We start from the raw sequence: 18,796 nt of genomic DNA, 5'->3' as shown, positions 1-18,796 counted from the left end.
CCTCTTTTTAGCGGCTGCAAACTTCAGTAAGTGTTCACCCTGATGCTATTGAAAAAACTATAGATGACATCATGGAGCTGAAAAGGATTAATCCAGATATAAATCCACAGTAAGTTCATGGTTTCCTTACAAAACAAATGGGAGTTATTGATTTCTTCAGTGCTTAGGTCCATGGAGAACTGGTTCTCCATAGCTATTGTGGCACACAATTTGAGGATGAATTCTGTCTCTCAGCATAAAACTTCAACTTAAGCTTTGCTGTCAAAAAGCTGATGGAAAAATGAATGATCTTTTATGGTGACTGTGATAGGCAAGTCCTGAGTCTCTTTCTCTAGCTGCTTCCTGAATCATGCTGTCTTAGTATATTGTTGATGCATTGATTTATGGGGCCCACTTCCCCAGGGTTAAAATACCACCAAGGCAAGTGGTCCTGTCAGTGACAGTGATGGCTTCTTAGCGAGGCTGTGTGGCCCTTTTGAGTAGGGAAGAAATCATCCTGTTGTAACTGATATAAATGGTATACTGGTTTATGTTTTAAAACTGCCCTTGATTATCCGAACACAAGTTCTAACAATACAGCATAGCTGATATTCTTTTAATGCTACAAGGTCTTGGTGGTAAGAAGAGATTTCCAACAAACCATTAAATTTACAAGTATGTATTTCAAGAGTAAGTGGTAATGCTTTTGTGGTTGCCTTACCTAGCTTAAGACCCTAGCTTAAGGCACAAGATGGTCTAGATCAGGAATCAGTGGGAGAAATGTTGAGGGCTGTGTTCAGGTACAACCCACAGATCAGTCCAAGGTTTGCTCCTCTTCCCAGACTTGAAAATGATGTACATAATCCATAATGGGCATCTACAAATTGATAGCTGCTTTTCTTTAAGTGGTCAGCAGCATCAACAGGTAAGGTGGTCCTAAGGCCTTGCTGCAACAACAAAACCCAAAACTTCAGTTGGAAAAATATAATTTTTTTTGTCTCATTATGGGACTGACCCCCCAGCCCTACCCCCCAGTGAAAAGGACAGTAACTAGGCAGTCTTAAAATGAGTCTTCACTGCTCATAAAGGACATAGAGTATACTGGGTATCTCTCTAACTTGAGAGACAACTATTGTGGACATGACCACCGTCCACCTGGATTGAAAAAATGGTGACCCAACCATTAAAGAAGGGAAGAAAATAAGAGAAACAAAACAAAGAGAATACCTCATTCTCATAGGTGAGGAGCTCTGTGAAGTTTTTCTGGGAGTGGGCCCAGAGCTTTTCCAGGGGTGTCTCTTCCCAGGACCTTGCCCACAGGACCTTCAAAGGGAGGGTGATGAGAGAGCAGCTGCTTCAAGTGGATGCGAGGCCTTGCTGAGAGGCTGCTTGTCTGAGGAGGATGTCACAGCTCTGGTACTCTTGTATTGCACAGGATGCTGATAGCAGAAATTCAGAAAAAAAAATCAGTTATGGCAAAATTAGTGAAGGTGACATATGAGGAAAAACTGCAGGATGTAAATGTGCACAGCTCGGAGCCCGGCCTGTGGACATCAGTAACTGCAGCGTTAGCAGTCGGGCTGATTCAAGTACTCGCTTCTCAGTGTTGGACCCTTGGGTAACTGGGTGGAATAATTCCAAGAAAAAACAAGCAATTCATTACAGTAGTATTTTGTATGACTCCGGAGATCACCATCTGATTCTCCTCATCGCATTGCCTTTGGCCTCTGAAGAAATGCCGTCTTCCAGAAGAGAGAGCAAGCAGAGGTGAAAATGATTTCTGCTTGTTTGAATCAGGCCCCTGAACCTTAAGTTACATTTTGAGTGATCTGGTCCTAATATTAAAAAAAAAAACAACAACCAAACAAAAACAAATAAACAATAACAACAAAAGCCACACACAAAAAAAACCAAAAAAACAAAAACAAACCAAAAAAACCTTGAACTATTTTTTGTTTAATGCAGGTGGTGTTCATATGCTTAGTACAGAACAAATGTTTAATTGTTTTTCAACCAGAACCCTTGCACTCAACATTTTACAGGACTGAGTCTTTCATCCCCATAGCCCGTTATGCTCACCTCAGTTTGGTGAAGTATCTTTTCAAAACAGTGAGGAATGGAGGCCTGGGATGTGCAAGGTGGTGCCACATCCATAGAAACACACCCTGCCACTAAATTGCTCCTTATATTAAACTAACCATAGTTCTACTAAACTTTAAGCATCTGCACTGAAGTTTTACATGTGAGGCACTTATTTTATACTAAAGTTTTCTGGAGAAATTTCAGCAAAAACAGGTCAGCTATTTCTTTAGTCAGGATTAAGGAAAATCAATTGGCCTGCCTACTCTTAAACATAAAAAACCTGTACCCAAACTGTCTTGTTCAGAAGCTCTGTCCTTCCCTTGCACAGTAGAGACTTGAAATCTCCTGGGGTAAGGACAAGGGGACATGTGTCATACTATATGTGTTTCTGCAAATCTGTATGCAGTCATTTTTGTTAATGTAGCATCTTTGCAGAGCTGAACTAGCATCCCAGGTGTGTCTGTGCCGAGCTGTTCTTGAAGGCTGTAGGCTACTGTGACCTGAAGAGGAGGAGGCAACCCACAATAATTTCCCTTTATCAATGTCTCTGAGATAAACGTGTATATTTAGTGGTGGGAGCAAGTAGGTTGAATAACCAGGTGGTGACATGTGCAGTCTGCACTAACTATGGAAGCAGTCCATGAAATATTCCCAGTTTTGGACTTGCCTCCATCTGGTGGAGCACCTGGAAATGAGCGCAGTGGGGGTGCAAGCCCAGGTAGGTTGCTCAATGTGCTCTGAGAACTGCTACCACCAGCACAGGGATGGCCAGGAGGAGGTGTGGGGCATCAGCAGCTCACCCACATCATCTGTTTGGCAAGCAGGAGAGCAAAAGCTTAATGACAAGGAGAGTGGGGAAAATAATTCTGTATTCCCCACCCCCCTCACCCCCCGAATAACATTGCGTGGAGCATTTGACTGCCTTTAGATAAAGTTCAGATGTGGCTTGCTTTGTGTATGTTGTGCAGCCTGGAACTTAAAAATTTTTTTTTTTTTAATATAAAATTAGTCTGCCACTGCCTATAGTGTTCTGCTCTAAATTACTCTGAGGTTATAGACTAGTTAAAAACATTGTGGCTGTGGTTTAGTGATGCACTATAGCAATTCACGTGCAGTCTTGATAGGCTTTTCAGCTTTCTTTGAAATGCAGCCTTTCTGTAAAACTGTAGGATACAGCAAGTAAAGCATGTTTTAAAAAAAACCAACCAAACAAAAAAAACCCCAAAACCCAACCAAACTAACAAAAAAAACAAACCTAAAACCCCACCCACCAAAAAACAAACCACAAAGGAAGGAAAATACTGCATAGGTTACTCTGAAAGGATTATGGCCACAAATAGCATGAAACTGCAGCAAGAGAAATGGCCTAATGATGACATCTCTGATTCTGTAGATTAACCTCAAAAGATAAGCAGTGAAAATCCTTCTGCTCAGAAAATTTAACGGTATTATGGAATAAACAAAATGTTTCAGCATATCAAACAGGACAGATGAGGAACCTGTGCAGCTTAATATCAGTGTAGCCTGCGTTCCTGGGGAGGAATGAGGGTATAGATTTAACCGTGCCCTCCAAATTTGTACTAGGACTTCAGATAATCTCAGACATTATTAAAAATTAAAGGGTTTATTTCCATATTTAATTAAATATTCTTATGAGCGTGGCATTTGTGTACTGCATTAATTGTATTTAATACTATAAAATCTTATCCTAAAACTGAATAAGGCATTGTAATTTAAAGCCTTGGAAGCCACTTGTTTGGGATTTGGGGGGTTGGTTTTTGGTTTGGTTTTAGGGGTTCGGTTTTTGGTGTGGTGGTTTTTTTGTGGTGGTTTGGTTGGTTGGTTGGTTTTTTAATGATGATGCATCAGGAAATGTAAAATCTGTATTATAATGAAAACAGAGCCATTATGGTGATTCTTAACATGAGACCCCCAAAAAAGCTGACCAGAGGCAGATCATTCAACTATGTTACTTTAGGTTTTTGTCGTCTTTATGCTAGCTTTTGTGGCACAGAAGCAAAATGAATATTTTTAGCTTTTTGCTGAGCTTTCTCTCCCCCTCACCCCATTTATAGTTCACATCTCTGGTCTCAGGGTATTGCTTGAGAAGCTGCTGTTTGAGTGAGGGGAAGGATTCAGTGATGTGCTTATTGCAGGCATTTAACGCTGCTGTGTATAGTTATAATGGGATTTCCGTGTGAAAATTCACCGTTCAAAGTTTTGAAAAATCCCAAATTTTATCATCTAAGGCAGGCACTAAATAAGACTGCATTTCACGAGGCCTTGTTTAATGTAATATTGATCTCTTGGAAATCCTCCCATTGTAATTTACTCATGTGAATTACAGGTATGTATGCAGTAGTGCTGTTTCATGGCTACATATGATTGAGTTGGATTATGTTGCTCCTTCTCCCCCCCCCCCCCTCAGGTTGGGAGTATCTCTTCAGGCATGCCTGCTGCAGATTGTGGGGTACAGAAATCTGATAGCAGAGGTTGAAAAGCTGCGCAGAGAGATGTACGATTCGGAGAATCTGCAACATGAGGAAATGCTTCTGAAGGTAGGTGCTTAAGAAGTACTTAGAGGGCATCCTTTATTCATGTCGGCTCCAAACAGCCTGGTTTAAAAGTCTCTTTAAAACATCGAGAGGTATTTTTGCCTTCCTCCATTGTATACCTGTTTTAAGATAAGGCTATACAGCATATTAATCTGGCCACGTGTAACACCTGCCAAGCAAGCAGCTCACTCCCTTGCTGATGAATGCGTGTCCCTTGACTGGACTGTATCTAAGCACTGGATACGCAGCTCTTACTGCAGATAACAGCTCTACACTATGACTTCTGGAAAAATAGCCTTAGGTCCTACTTTTTCTGTCTTAACCAGAATAAACTTTTTTTCTTCAGTTTCTTGTATTTTTTGAAGGCATTGTCTTCAAAACCTCTAGCTTTCATTGTGTGGGATGGAAGGGTGGGAGATGATGACTTACATGTTTATATTTCCCAAATATATTTTCAAATGGAAACAAAATAAAAACATTCTTTAGATAATACACATAGAGTGATGAAAACCATACCAATTGGGTTTTACTTACTTCATGCTTTCAGGAAAGCCTTGCACTGGGGCAGATAATAAAAGTGTTTTTTCAGGAAGATGATCTTGAAGCCATAAGGAGAGAGAGAGCTAGAGAGCTCTTAGAAAGGAATTGAGGAGAGAATAAAGGGGGTAGAAAATAGCCTAATAGCAAGTCCTAGTATTTCTTCTGATCCTGTTTGTGACTGTAGCTAGTGCAAGATACTTCAGAGAAATGGCAAGAAACACAGAATTGTGATAATGAGTTTATCTACAAGCACAATGCATTCTTAGAGTTTTCAGAGGTGTTATAAAAACATACCACCTGTTTGGGGGTTTTAAAATTATTTTAAACAAAAATATTGAAAACTTAAACACTACCTGTGCTTCTGCCCCCATCCGACGTTGACTGGATTTTTACAGCATGTAAAGATGAAGCTGTCTTCTACACTCTAGCCTGCAGTGTAGTGCTTTACACAGGCTACAGTGGGAGCTTCTGGAAACTTTGCTATAGTTACTTGGGCTTCCAGGTACTTCTAAAAATCCCGGTAGGCATCTTGTATAAGCACTTATGGATGCAAATAACTATTTCTAAAAAATGCTTCAAATGGTCAAAGAGTTCCTGTAGGTGTCTGAAAAGCTGTCTTTAAGGTTGGCTCCTTGCTGTGCAGTGGGACTCTTGAGAGGAAGTCAAAATCCAGAGCTGCCCCTGAAGGAGTGCTCTAGCCACTAGGTAGGACAGGGTAGATAGATTCCTCCTGTTCAGGTCCTGCCCCTATGCAGCCAAACACCCAAATTTCTGGGGGTGGAGTATGCTTTAACTAAAAGTACACATCAGCTTTACCCAGTGAGGAAGCCTATGTCTTGCAGGTGGGAGATCCAGGTGCCAGCCTACAATGTTGGTCCCTGAAAATACCAGGTAGCTGGCTGCAGGTTTAATGAGGGCCTTTGGCTCCAGGAAAGTATTCCTAAGTACACTGGGCATCTACACTGCCCGGAGAGCAAGAAGTTGGGTCTGAGGATGCAATCACAGGTGAGAAGCACCAAGGAGCTGGCTGTGGTCTCCTTCCTGGCCACCCAGCCTGTGAGGGCAAGGTCCTGGTTCTTAGACACTCCTGAGAATCATGTCAGCAATGACGTGTAGCCACATAAGTGGTTTAAAAACATAACTGCATAAGAATAAAAGCAGAATAAAAACTGAGCATTTGTCTGAGGGGAGACAAAACAGTGCAGCTTAGGCTTTAAAATTTGTAATGTTGAACAAAGTATCAGTTTCACCATCTGCCTCCAGTATAACCTGTGTATTAGCACTTGTTTACAGTAGGCATTTTGCTTTTGCAAATTTTCATGTCAAATGGAAATATGTCCAAGGGTTTAATTTGGTTTCCAACCCAAGCTGGGAAAGAATAGGCCAGTTGGTTTTCAGTCCTTCTAGATATTCTGCTAAGTGATCTCTGCAGTGGGTAATTGAAGTTCCTAATGTCTATCATTTATTCATGTTTACCAGGAGGGCACTTTATGAATGAAAGATTAACTTAATGTGAATGAACTAATGAATAATACTGTATTTACTGTTGATGGATGAACAAGAAAGACAGCAAGTATGACTTAAACAGTGATGCTTATGTAGTCATTACAAAGTGAAATCATTAAAGTTTTAAGCTTCCTAAGGCACTTCATTTTAAATGTAATTAGAATAGCTAAAATTAATACAATTTCTGGGTTTTCTATTTGGGAAATGTGCATACAGCTCTTTCCCTTAGACAGGCTTTGTCTAAGTGCATTTCTTGAGGCCCTACTTACCAACTCATGGTTTATGATCTTTTAATACACTTTAGAAAGGGTGAGTTTGTGATATGGCACAAGATGTGCAGAAAGGTATGTATTTGTCAGACATGTTAATTTAGGCTGCTTTTAGGTGCCTAGCAATATATTTAGGCATTAACGTTGCTGGACCAATGTGGCTAAGTGGATTTATTCCAGATGAGGATCTGGCTTGTTAAATCACTTTGTCCTTTTTCTTTATGTGAGATCAATGAATGATTCACCCCTCAGTTAAATATGGAGGTGGCACATGCTATTCTTGTATGGATTTTTTTTTATGTTCTCTGATTTGCTTTTCAGCACTGTGGTAGCCAAGTCAGCACTTTTGATTTATAACCCTTCCAGAGACTTGCAAAAGATGCCTGAGGAAAGATTGCTGCAGAGCCTCAGGGACCTGAGGGCTGATTGCCTGCTGCTCTGTCAGTGATTTACAACCAAATTCCAGGCCATTCCTCTCTCTGCGCTTAGGGACACAGATGCTGTTTTGTTTGTGCTTTGTGCATCAAACTAAGTCCTTGTGTGAGACGTTACAGTGGCTGCCGATAAGGTTGGAAGGGCCTTGCAGGGCTGAACCATCTGCAATACTTAAGAGTGGTTTGGGATTTTCCCCCCACATCCTCTTTACCCCCCAGGAATTTAATTTGATTTTATGTTTGGGTTGCTGGGATAGCAATGCTGTGATGTTACATTGGAACTTAGCTTGGTTTAAAAAGAAGAAAAAGCCATACTAATGTGTGGAAGTTTAATTATGTTTTACCTGTAATCTTCCTAGTTGTGGAAATGCTTGAAGCCCAATTCGCCACTGAAAGCTCGGATTTCAAAGCAGTGGTGTGAAATTGGTTTCCAAGGTGACGATCCTAAAACAGACTTTAGAGGAATGGGTCTCCTGGGCTTATATAACTTGGTGTAAGTATGTTCCTCTGTGGATGGGTTTATGTGTGTATGAAGTCATGAAAAGCAGCATTACTTGCAGATTTTTTGCAAGTCTGTGGGAATAACTTATAAAAGTGCTAGGGACTTCATATAAAAAAATGAAATAATTCGTGTCCTAGCCCAGTTTTTTAAGGGTTTCCTTTCTCGAAGGGGTCTCCTTTCGTTCAGTATTCCTAATTCAACTCAGTAATACTGTTTACTAAGCCCTTCTTTTAGTTCCTCTGTGACACAGTAAGTTAGCACTCTCTTCCTACAAGAAAGAAACTGAAAAGTATATTTTCGCCAATGTCTATTTTCGCCTCAAACAAAATGACCTGGAAGTGGGCAGGTGAGAGGGTTGTGTTACTGCTCAGCTTTTGTGTTTGGGAATTTCATGCTGAATTCTTAGGCAAAATACTTGAAATGCAGCCACTGATGGCAGACTTCTGTAGTTGGACGACTACTTCAATTTCTGGTGATACTCAAAATTAAGCAGTGAGTTTATATCACTTTTCCCTTCCGCCTCATGCATACCAGGTGTTGGTACCATATCTGTCTGGTAATTTGGAAACTGATCAATGCTTGTTATTTCCTCCAGCCCTTGTATCTACTGCAGATAGTTACATAACTCAGAAACATTTGGTAAAATAACCTCTCCCTGTGAGGGGAAAAAGAAAAATTTTCTGCTTTTACAGATTGAAGGACATGAATCATCCACTGTCCATATGTCGTTCTCTATCAAAGCTCAGTTGAGGATCTGGACTCTTGACTCTGGCTTTGAACTTCCGTTGGAGATGAATCTTATCATGTATTTCGTTTCTTAGTCTCCTGTGATGACTCTCATCTTGCTTAATGAATCTGCCAGACCAAGAAGCCTGAAGTGCTTTCTCTTGAGCTCAGCAGCCAACATGCTCTAGTAATAAGCAACTGACTTTCTGTAGGGTGGGTAGAAAGGGGACTCTGGTAATTCAGGTTCACTAAGTGCTTATAGGATTGCACTTGTAATTTGAGGCTGCTTTTAACTTTCATGTTGGGGGTCTAAGTAGCAGTTTAATGAATTTAACATGTTAAATACTACTTATTGCATAGCACATGTAGTGACCTTTAAAAGGGTGTGTATGGGCACCTTAGTATGCTTTAAGATTCTTTTTGTTGTTGTGTTTCTTTAACAATTCACCCTAAACTTATATGTCTGCAGGTATTTTGCCGAATGGGACACTGAGATAGCTCAGCAAGTTCTCTCTGATTCTCTTCAGCCTAAATACAGGTAATGCTTGAGATCAGAAAAAATAACTTGAGAGCACTGTGCTGGCTGGTGTTTGGGGGAGGGGGCTGTTTTTTTGGTTTTGTTTTTGTTTTCTTTTTGTTGGGCACATGCTTGGGTATTGCCACATGCTATCTGTTTTCAAGTACTGATCCTGAAAAACTGATCAAGAGGCAAACTTGTATACTGAATCTTAGAAATAGTTAAACTTAGTGTTAAATGTTTTCACTGATACTTTTAATTTCAAGTGATTTTGCATTTTTATTTACCTTTCTTTTAATTCTTTTGTCTTTTCATAATGAAGGGAAGTCACTAAGAAGGAACCAAGGTATTTTTTTTTCTTTTCTCTTAGTTTTATGAGACCCTACTTGTAAATAAAGATCAAACCGTACTGTAATTTGGCGTGTTATAAACTGAAAATCTTTGTTGCAACACCAAGAGTTCTATATTCCTTTCTCTAAAGTTAACTCAAACATAGCTGATGGTGCAACACTGGGTACGTCTGAGCATGCTTATATATAAAGAATGAGATCAACCTTGCTTAATATAGTTAAAACACAGTATTTTAGACCTATTTAGTACCAGGCTTAAAAAACAAATTTTGAGTGACTTTTACCTGAAGGAAAAAGGTCTAAGCAGTGCCACTATGGTCACAACAGCTGTAACTGACTTGATAATAAAAAGTAGTCTAGGCCAAGGATTTGTTAGCACAGCTGAAGAGCCCCTTTACTTATAGTCGCATACTCTGTCCACCTTGACTAATGATGGGTCTAATCTGGCTAGTCCATTGTCCTGACTGTTGAGAGATCAGGTACCTTCAAGTGGCAAAAATTTTGTGTTGTGCATGATTTGTGATTAGGAGATTTAGTCAACAATTGGGGGGGGGGGGGCGGGCGTGCTTTTAGCCAGTTAGATAGTAATCAGTTGCCTTAAAAGACCTTTTTCTTCTGCCAGTAATGCTAGATATCCATATAGCAGATCCACATCTGCATCCTGTGAAGCTTTTGATCTCCTCAGTATTTTGTGGTTGAGTTCCCAATGGTAATTCTGTGACAAAATGCACTTAGAACACATTAGTGTTCTTCATTTACATGTTTGATTACCAAGGACCATCTTGAAGCGCTGTGTGAGCATGTGCACTTTCTATCCCTTGAAAGACCGTTCAGTAGAAGATGGATGCTGTTGGTGGTGCTTATGGTGTTCTTCCTGATGTGGTTGTTTAGCAGTCATGCTGGTTTCTACTGTGATCATGATCAATGTAATTTCTGTTTCTGTTGAACTGTATTGCTTGTCCACATACTACATGTGCCACCTTTGTTATTCACTGTTTGCTTGGGGTTTTTAAACTGATGTTATGCCACAGCCTACAAAGATGGTTGAGATTTTAGAGAATGGGTGAAGACTGATGTATTCCTGTATGTTAAGCCACTTAGGAGGTAAAGTTTTGTCCTCATGCATGCCACCTGGTAACACTCAGGTCAGGATGGGTATGAGCCGATTAGCATCTTAAATACTTAATGGCAACAATTTTTAAATACTATATTTACATGAAGCTCAGGGGATTGTTTTTAATGTAATATATACTTCTTGTAGTTCAAGTATAGTCCAAGAACAATGCTTTCACACATAGCTGTCCATAATTTGGTTTCTAAAGCTTGCAAACTCTGATCTGCCTTACCAAGGCAAAAACTCCCACAGGCATGTCTAAGTTGTAGTCTGCTGGTTGGGGTAGGTTCTGTGCCTGCTTTTAGCTACTGATAAATGTAGGCAATGATTTCTGCTAAACTTGCTCCATTTGGGTAGATTAAAACCTGGTTAGTGGGACCAGCTGACCGGTTGCATCACACAGCTCTTTTAAATGAAAATGTTGTTAAACAGCACAAACTTAGTCTAAAATCAATCTGTTCCCTAATGAATTTTGTTTTAAGGGAGGGACCTTTTGTGTCCTTAAAAAGCTCTGCATTATTGTGCCAAATAATAGGAAACACTGTTCCTTATTTTTGGCTGTTGAGTGGTTTCTAATTTGTCTGGATATAAAAACTTTCTATCAGAGGAGTATTTTTCATGTTTGCTGCCTCAGGTGAATCATGCCTCCAGTGATGAGTGTCATGTATATCTTTGAAAACACAAAAGGCTAAGCCCATCTTTGATTAGTTAAAAGAAATGTAATATTTCCAATTTTTGTATGGCTCAGACTTAATTGAAGTGGAACATCTTTGTGGCCAATACAGAAAATAACTGGTTTTTACTGAGAGCATTGATGTAGGAGCATACTTTGTAATGATGAGAAGTTTATCAGCAATGCTATAAAGCCAGTTACCCATTTCAAGCCTTTTTGTGCCAAACCATTCAGTCAGAAGCGGAGTTAAATGTGACTAGCCATATCGATGGAGGTAAAATACCATGTTCAGTCAAGGTTATCATATCAAAGCAATTGAAAGAAAATACTTGTCAGTTAGTAATTCATAGCAACATCTGGATTTTAATTTTTTTTTTTTTCCCCCTTCAGCCAATTCAGCAAAGCCGAATGGGAGAAGAAAAAGCTTGATAAGGCAATCGGGTAAGTTTAAAAATCTTTTTAAGGTTGCCACAAACACAACAGTTAACAATGATGCTGTATATTTGAGGGGAAAAAGGTGTTTCCTGGTTACTTTTTAAATGAAATTTCAGTGTACATACTAACATGTGTTGTCTTAACCACACCTTGGTTTTGATCAAAGATTATAGGAAAAACAGTTTAAAGTAAGGATTAGGAAAAATAACACAAAAATGTAGCAAGGAGAAGCTTTCTCTGTATGCTATGAATAGTGCAGTGATGAATAGCTGTTGAATTCTTCTTAACACATAATGTGATCAAGTCTCACTTCCTACTGTCAGAGCCAGGTTCTGATCTGCTTTCAGGAAAGTATAATAGGGAAGAAATAGTAGTGAGGCTTTTTCTCCTTAAGTAGTGAGTTTGGTATAGCTGCATTATTCATGAGTATGGAACTGGATGTTCCTTCTGAGTATATCTGAAAATCTGTAATACAACATTTTAATGCCCATATTTCATTTTTCTGTGAAACTTACCATTAGGCCTCATGTTGCAGTTAACTTCTGAACTATTATTTATTATTTTTTTCTCCTGAAATATTATCAAAAGCAAACCAAAATACTTTCCTTTTCTTTAACTTGATATAGTTGGAAAAAATACCCAAGACATTCTACAAGACAGCTGTGTTTTAAAGGGGGTGGGGGGGATCACTGAATAACTAAACAAGTTTGCTTTTATCACTAAATGTCAGTGTGGGATATTATATGTTTTCTTAGGAAATAGTGAGTGCCAGAAATGTCAAGTTCTTTATTCAACAGGCTCACAAATTAAGAAATAACTTCCAATTTCTGAGTTCTGTTGTGCCTAAATATACTTCCCTTGTCTATATTCCTTAGCAGGACAGGAGTTTGCTTCATGGATCTGATTTTCTTATTTCTGTTTCCAGCATGCTCTGATTTAGGTTTTTTACCTGTTTTCTGGCCTGTGTATCTAGTTCTGTTAGGAAGAAATTGAAGGTGACTCAGCTGGATCTTTTTCAGAGGCTTTTAAGCCATATGAATGTCTTTATAGGACTGATTGTTGAAACCTGATGTTCCTTACTGTGGGTAATAAATTCCAGTGGGGTAGGTGGGTTAAAATAGCAAATGATGGGTCACCCTGCAGACACAGCCACCGTGTGGAGTGCTTGCCCTGTGTCAGAGGCGGGCGCAGGAGCACAGGGATGCCTGGGCTTGTTCTTATTCTGTAGAAATGAATCTGTGCTGCTCCACTGAAAATGCTGTCACAGTGATGAAACTCCTGTTTTTACTGTGACCATATGTTTCACAAGGGAAACACTGCCACTAGAGTGTACAAAGCAGGCAGGATAAATGTTTTTCTTGTTTTCCATCCCCCTGCTTTGGAAGCTCACGAAGGAGTGAATTAATACACCTCAGTGGCACACAAAACCTGCAGTGTCAGTGTCATCAGTGTTTCTTAGAGTGTGCTGAAAGAAGACAAACTCTCAACAAATGTTGCTGCTTTTTTTTTTTTTCTTACAGCTATTCTTTTGCTATTGTGGGCATTAACATAACAGACCTCGCATACAACCTGCTTGTGAGTGGAGCTCTGAAGACCCATTTCTACAATGTTGCTCCAGAAGCACCAACACTAACTCACTTTCAGCAGATGTTCTGTAAGTGGTGGGGGAAATACATAACTTGTACTCCTGCTAACACTTTTGTACTACCCATATGCTTTTTTTAAAAACAAACCAAAAAATCTGCTGACACAGCACAGAGACTATCATGCTAGTCTTGCTATCCTGTCTTTAGGATGCTTAGATTCAGTTCTCAGTTGTGATGGATGCCACTACCAAACCAAGGGGTAAAACAAACAAAACAAAACAAACCCCCAGTAAACCCAAACAAAAAACCACCAAGTGCCTGAACAAGTGGCCTTCCTATCTTCTTAGACTGGTTTTAAATAACAATAATAAGAAACTAAAAGTACTTTAAAGAGCTTCTGGAGATAGCTTCCCCATAAATCAAACTGTCCTAAGATATTTGCATCTACATTCAAGTGTTACCCTCCACCCTTCAGTAGAGTTGTCCCCGCTCAAAATAATGCTTTCCCAGCCCTTTCCACTGTATTCAAGCATCCTTTCTACAGCACAGTCCTGCTATGCATCCTTGCACCATGGCAGAAACACTTCTAATATTTTTCAATGTATAGGCAAGAAACTGATAACAAGAAGTCAAGACACACTGTTTTCCACATTTATGACAATTGCAAAGGTTTTGTTTTGGTTGGTTGGTTGTTTTTTTTTGTCTGGCTATTTAGGTAACAGATTTTTTTGTTTGCAGCTATAATAATTTCTTATTGCTCAACTGGATAAGTGACAAATATTAGTGTCACGTGCATTTCTCTCATTAAATAGTATAGGCTTTTCAGAACAAGGATGCTATTTAATAAGACTCATCCACCCAAAATCTTATGTGGGCAGATATCATACTGTAGCAGGGCTCTCCCTTTTGCAATGGTTTCTGGGCTGCTGGTCTGGATAGGCTACCTGGTAGGAACTCTGGGCAGTTTAGCTGCTAGGCTTTTGTCTTTTCGTGGTGCTTGGCTTGATTAAAAAAAAAAGACAAGTACTTACTTAAATATCCACTTATGTATCTTCAGGTCATCTTTTCATTGGAAGGGTTACTCTGTCTTTTCACCACATTCCTGATGTGCCCATGGCCTTGTGAACGGTTATGTCTAGTATGATTGGTTTGGCTCCCATATTTCATGATCACTAACCCTTGTTCTCATGGGGGACTTCAACTTACCAGATCTCTGCTGGAAATGCAATACAGCAGAACCAGCCTATGAGGTTCCTGGAGTGTGTGGCAGATAACTGCCTGACACAGCTGGTGAGTGAGCCAACTAGGGAAGGTGCCCTGCTGGACCTGTTTTTTGTGAACCATTGTCCTAGTTTCAGCTGGGATGGAGTTAACTGTCTTCCTAGTAGCTGGTACGGTGCTATGTTTTTGAGTTCAGTATGTGAAGAATGTTGATAACACTGATGTTTTCAGTAGTTGCTAAGTAGTGTTTAGACTAATGTCAAGGATTTTTCAGCTTCTTATGCCCAGCCAGCGAGAAAGCTGGAGGGGCACAAGAAGCTGGCACAGGACACAGCCAGGGCACCTGACCCAAACTGGCCAACGGGGTATTCCATACCATGGGACATCCCATCTAGTTTAGGAACTGGGAAGTGGGGGGGCAGGGTATCACCGCTTGGGGACTGGCTGAGCGTCGGTCGGTGGGTGGTGAGCAATTGCCCTGTGCATCATTTGTACTTTCCAATCCTTTTATTACTGCTGTTGTCATTTTATTAGTCTTATCATTATCATTATTAGTTTCTTCTTTTCTGTTCTATTAAACCATTCTTATCTCAACCCGCGGGTTTTTCTTCTTTTGCCCTGATTTTTCTCCCCCATCCCACTGGGTGGGTGGGGAGTAAGTGAGCGGCTGCATGGTGCTTTGTTGCTGGCTGGGGTTAAACCGCGACAACCATGAAGAACTTGTGGGTGATGTGATAGTTGGAGGCCGTCTTGGGCATAGCAATCACAAAATGATAGAGTTTTCAATTCTCAGAGAAGTAAGGAGGGGAGTTAGCAGAACTGTCACCTTGGACTTCTGGAGGGCAGACTTTGGCCTGTTTAGGAGACTGGCTGACAGAGACCCTTGAGAGACAGTCCTAAAGGGCAAAGGAGTCCAGGAAGGCTGGACGTTCTTCAAGAACGAAATCTTAAAGGTGCAGGAGCAGGCTGTCCCCATGCGCCAAAAGACAAGCTGGCAGGAAAGAAGACCAGCCTGGCTGAACAGAGAACTTTGGCTGGAACTCAGGAAAAAAAGGAGAGTTTATAACCTTTGGAAGAAGGGGTAGGCAGCTCACAAGGACTACAAGAATGTTGTGAGTTTATGCAAGGAGAAAATTAGAAGGGTCGAAGCCCAACTAGAACTCAATCTGGCTACTGCCATAAAAGACAATAAAATATGTTTCTGTAATATTTATAGCAACATTTATAATATTTATTAGCAACAAAAAGAGGGCTAAGGAGAATCTCCATCTTTTACTGGATGCAGGGAGAAACATAGTGACAAAGGATGAGGAAAAGGCTGAGGTACTCAATGCCTTTTTTACCTCAGTCTTTAATAGTAAGAACAGTTGTTCTTTGGGTACCCAGCCCCCTGAGCTGGAAGACAGGGACGGGGAGCAGAATGAAGCCCCCATAACCCAAGGGGAAATGGTAAGTGACCTGCTATACCACTTGGACACGCACAAGTCTATGGGGCCGGATGAGATCCACCCAAAGATACCAAGGGAGCTGGTGGAAGTGCTCACCAAGTCATTTTACATCATTTATCAGCAGTCCAGGCTAACCAGGGAAGACCCAGTTGACTGGAACTTAGCAAATGTGACGCCCATCTACAAGAAGGGCTGGAAGGAAGATCCAGGGAACTACAGGCCTGTCAGTCTGACCTTGCTGCCGGGGAAGGTTATGGAGCACATCGTTTTGAGTACCATCATGCCGCACATACAGGACAACCAGGTGATCAAACCCAGTCAGCAAGGGTTTATGAAAGGCAGGTCCTGCTTGACCAACTTGATCTCCTTCTGTGACAAGGTGACCCGCTTAGTGGATGAGGAAAAGGCTGTGGGTGTTGTCTACCAGGACTTTAGTAAAGCCTTTGACACTGTTTCCCGCAGCATTCTCCTGGAAAAAAAATGGCAGCTCATGGCTTGGACAGGTATACTCTGCTGGGTAAAAAACTGGTTGGATGGCCGGGCCCAGAGAGTGGTGGTGAATGGAGTTAAATCCAGTTGGTGGCCAGTCACCAGTGGTGTTCCCCAGGGCTCAGTACTGGGACCAGTTCTGTTTTAGTATCTTTATCAATGATCTGGTCAAGGGGATCAAGTGCACCCTCAGTAAGTTTGCAGATGACACCAAGTTGGGCAGGAGTGTTGGTCTGCTTGAGGGTAAGAAGGTTCCACAGAGGGATCTGGACAGGCTGGATCGATGGGCTGAGGCCAGCTGTATGAGGTTCAACAAGGCCAAGTGGTGGGTCCTGCACTTGTGTCACACCAACCCCGTGCAATGCTACAGGCTTGGGGAAGAGTGGCTGGAAAGCTGCCTGGAGTAAAAGGACCTGGGGGTGTTGGTCGACAGCCAGCTGAGTATGAGCCAGCAGTGTGCCCAGGTGGCCAAGAAGGCCAACGGCATCTTGGCCTGTATCAGAAATAGTGTGGCCAGCAGGAACAGGGAGGTGATTGTTCCCCTGTACTCGGCACTGGTGAGGCTGTACCTTGAATACTGTGTTCAGTTTTGGACCCCTCACTACAGGAAAGACATGGAGGTGCTGGAGCGTGCCCAGAGAAGGGCAATGAAGCTGGTGAGGGGCCTGGAGCACAAGTCTTATGAGGAGCGGCTGAGGGAACTGGGGCTGTTTAGCCTGGAGAAAAGGAGGCTGAGGGGAGACCTTATCGCTCTCTACAACAACCTGAAAGGAGGGTGTAGTGAGGTGGGAGTTGGTCTCTTCTCCAAGTAACAAGTCCTAGGACAAGAGGAAATGGCCTCAAGTTGTACTAGGGGAGGTTTAGATTGGATACTAGGAAAAATTTCTTCACTGAAAGGGTTGTCAAGCATTGGAACAGGCTGCGCAGGGAAGTTCTTGAGTCACCATCCCTGGAGGTATTTCAAAAATGTGTAGATGTGGCACTTGGGGACATGGTTTAGTGGGACTTGGCAGTGCTAGGTTAACAGTTGGACTCGATGATCTTAAAGGTCTTTTCCAACCTAAACGATTCCATGATTCTATATCCTATTCTTGGTTCTGGTTTCTTGCCATGTCTAAAATGCCTCACCACTGAATTTGGGGGAGGAAGAGACATATTTCTGTACGTTTACAGTGTTGTCTTGCCATTGCCAAAGTCTTGGCTGCAGGAGGGACTGTTCTGCTGGCTAAGCCTGGGACAGTGCCCCAGGACCAGTATGCCTGCTGACCAGCACGGCCAGTCCATCATAACACTGGAGGGAGACTTGATTTTGACACCTCTTCCATCTACAGCCCATGCATGTATGAGTTATGAAGCATGATAAAACTTGCATGGGTCTCTGGTGTAGTAACAGGCCAGTAAAGGTGGTGGATGTTCCTACATGCTCTGCCTGCCATCCTAGGAAAAGCTTGAGGTTATCAAATGGACTTTATTGTAGAGAAAGCATCAACAAACTTCTTGGAGCAAGGGCAATTCATCCAGAGATTGTCTGTTTGAGTCTGACAAATCCCTGCTCTTATGCTCTCTTACACTCTCTCCTCTCTTATGCTGTTATGCTCTGTCTTCTCCCTACCACAGACATCCTAGGTTTCCTTCAAATTTCCTTCAAACCCAGACATCATTAGGTTGCATTAAATGCCTACGGTCTGCCTGACTGAACTGGAAAGTCAAAATTACATTGCCCAGCCAGCAGCCTTGCTGGTAGAGGAACACAATGGTTGTACTGCATGGACCTCCTAAATGCTCATCCACCATGTCACCTTATCTGCACACTTCTGCTCCCTCAGGCTACAGGGACACACATGAAACTGAGAATTGCATTTGCCCCACTGCTCTTGGGCTCTGTTGCCTTGTCTGGCTGTACAAGCAATGCATGGAACTGCATTGTTCAATGGCATGCTCAACACAGTCACTGCTGAAGTACAGAAAGTACCTCTTGGAAATCTAGATTTTGGGGGGTGAAGATCTAACAATGTTTTACATTTTATATAGAGATTTTTTTTAAAGGTGTTTTACTGAGCTTTTTTTTTTTTTTTGAAAGTAACATCTCTTGGAATGAAACAGCCTGTGGCCTGTGGAATATATGGTGAAGATTTGAAGATGTACTTAAAGTACCTTTTGAATGAACTTTCTCAAATTGATGGTGGCGGGGGGGAAATATGCCTGCAAATATACCTAGAAATTTAAGTTAGAAGTATGTGTGTTGTAATTGTCATACAATGGAAATAAATGGATACAAGCAATTGAGCCTTTTTTATAACAAATACCCTCACTTTCTGGAATACAGAAAACTTACTTGCACATTTTGCTGTGTTGGGATGAAAGATTATA

At 41.3% G+C, this 18,796-nt stretch overlaps 1 protein-coding gene across 1 annotated transcript in view; it reads left to right on the top strand.

Moving 5' to 3' along the window:
• ELMOD1 (ELMO/CED-12 domain containing 1) overlaps window positions 1-18,796 on the top strand; it is a 51,732-nt gene that overhangs the window by 30,757 nt on the left and 2,179 nt on the right. The window contains exons 6-12 of the mRNA XM_010562126.1: window positions 12-109; window positions 4,490-4,619; window positions 7,725-7,858; window positions 9,063-9,131; window positions 9,433-9,456; window positions 11,638-11,688; window positions 13,203-13,336. Of these exons, the coding sequence (XP_010560428.1) occupies window positions 12-109; window positions 4,490-4,619; window positions 7,725-7,858; window positions 9,063-9,131; window positions 9,433-9,456; window positions 11,638-11,688; window positions 13,203-13,336 (640 nt within the window). The remainder of the gene's footprint in view (window positions 1-11; window positions 110-4,489; window positions 4,620-7,724; window positions 7,859-9,062; window positions 9,132-9,432; window positions 9,457-11,637; window positions 11,689-13,202; window positions 13,337-18,796) is intronic.

The sequence above is a fragment of the Haliaeetus leucocephalus genome, unplaced genomic scaffold (assembly GCF_000737465.1).
Source record: "Haliaeetus leucocephalus isolate CR32 unplaced genomic scaffold, Haliaeetus_leucocephalus-4.0 Scaffold155, whole genome shotgun sequence".
In the NCBI taxonomy this organism is placed as follows: domain Eukaryota; kingdom Metazoa; phylum Chordata; class Aves; order Accipitriformes; family Accipitridae; genus Haliaeetus; species Haliaeetus leucocephalus.
The sequence above is the reverse complement of the archived record's forward strand: the minus strand, read 5'-3'. Positions and strand labels throughout refer to the sequence as shown.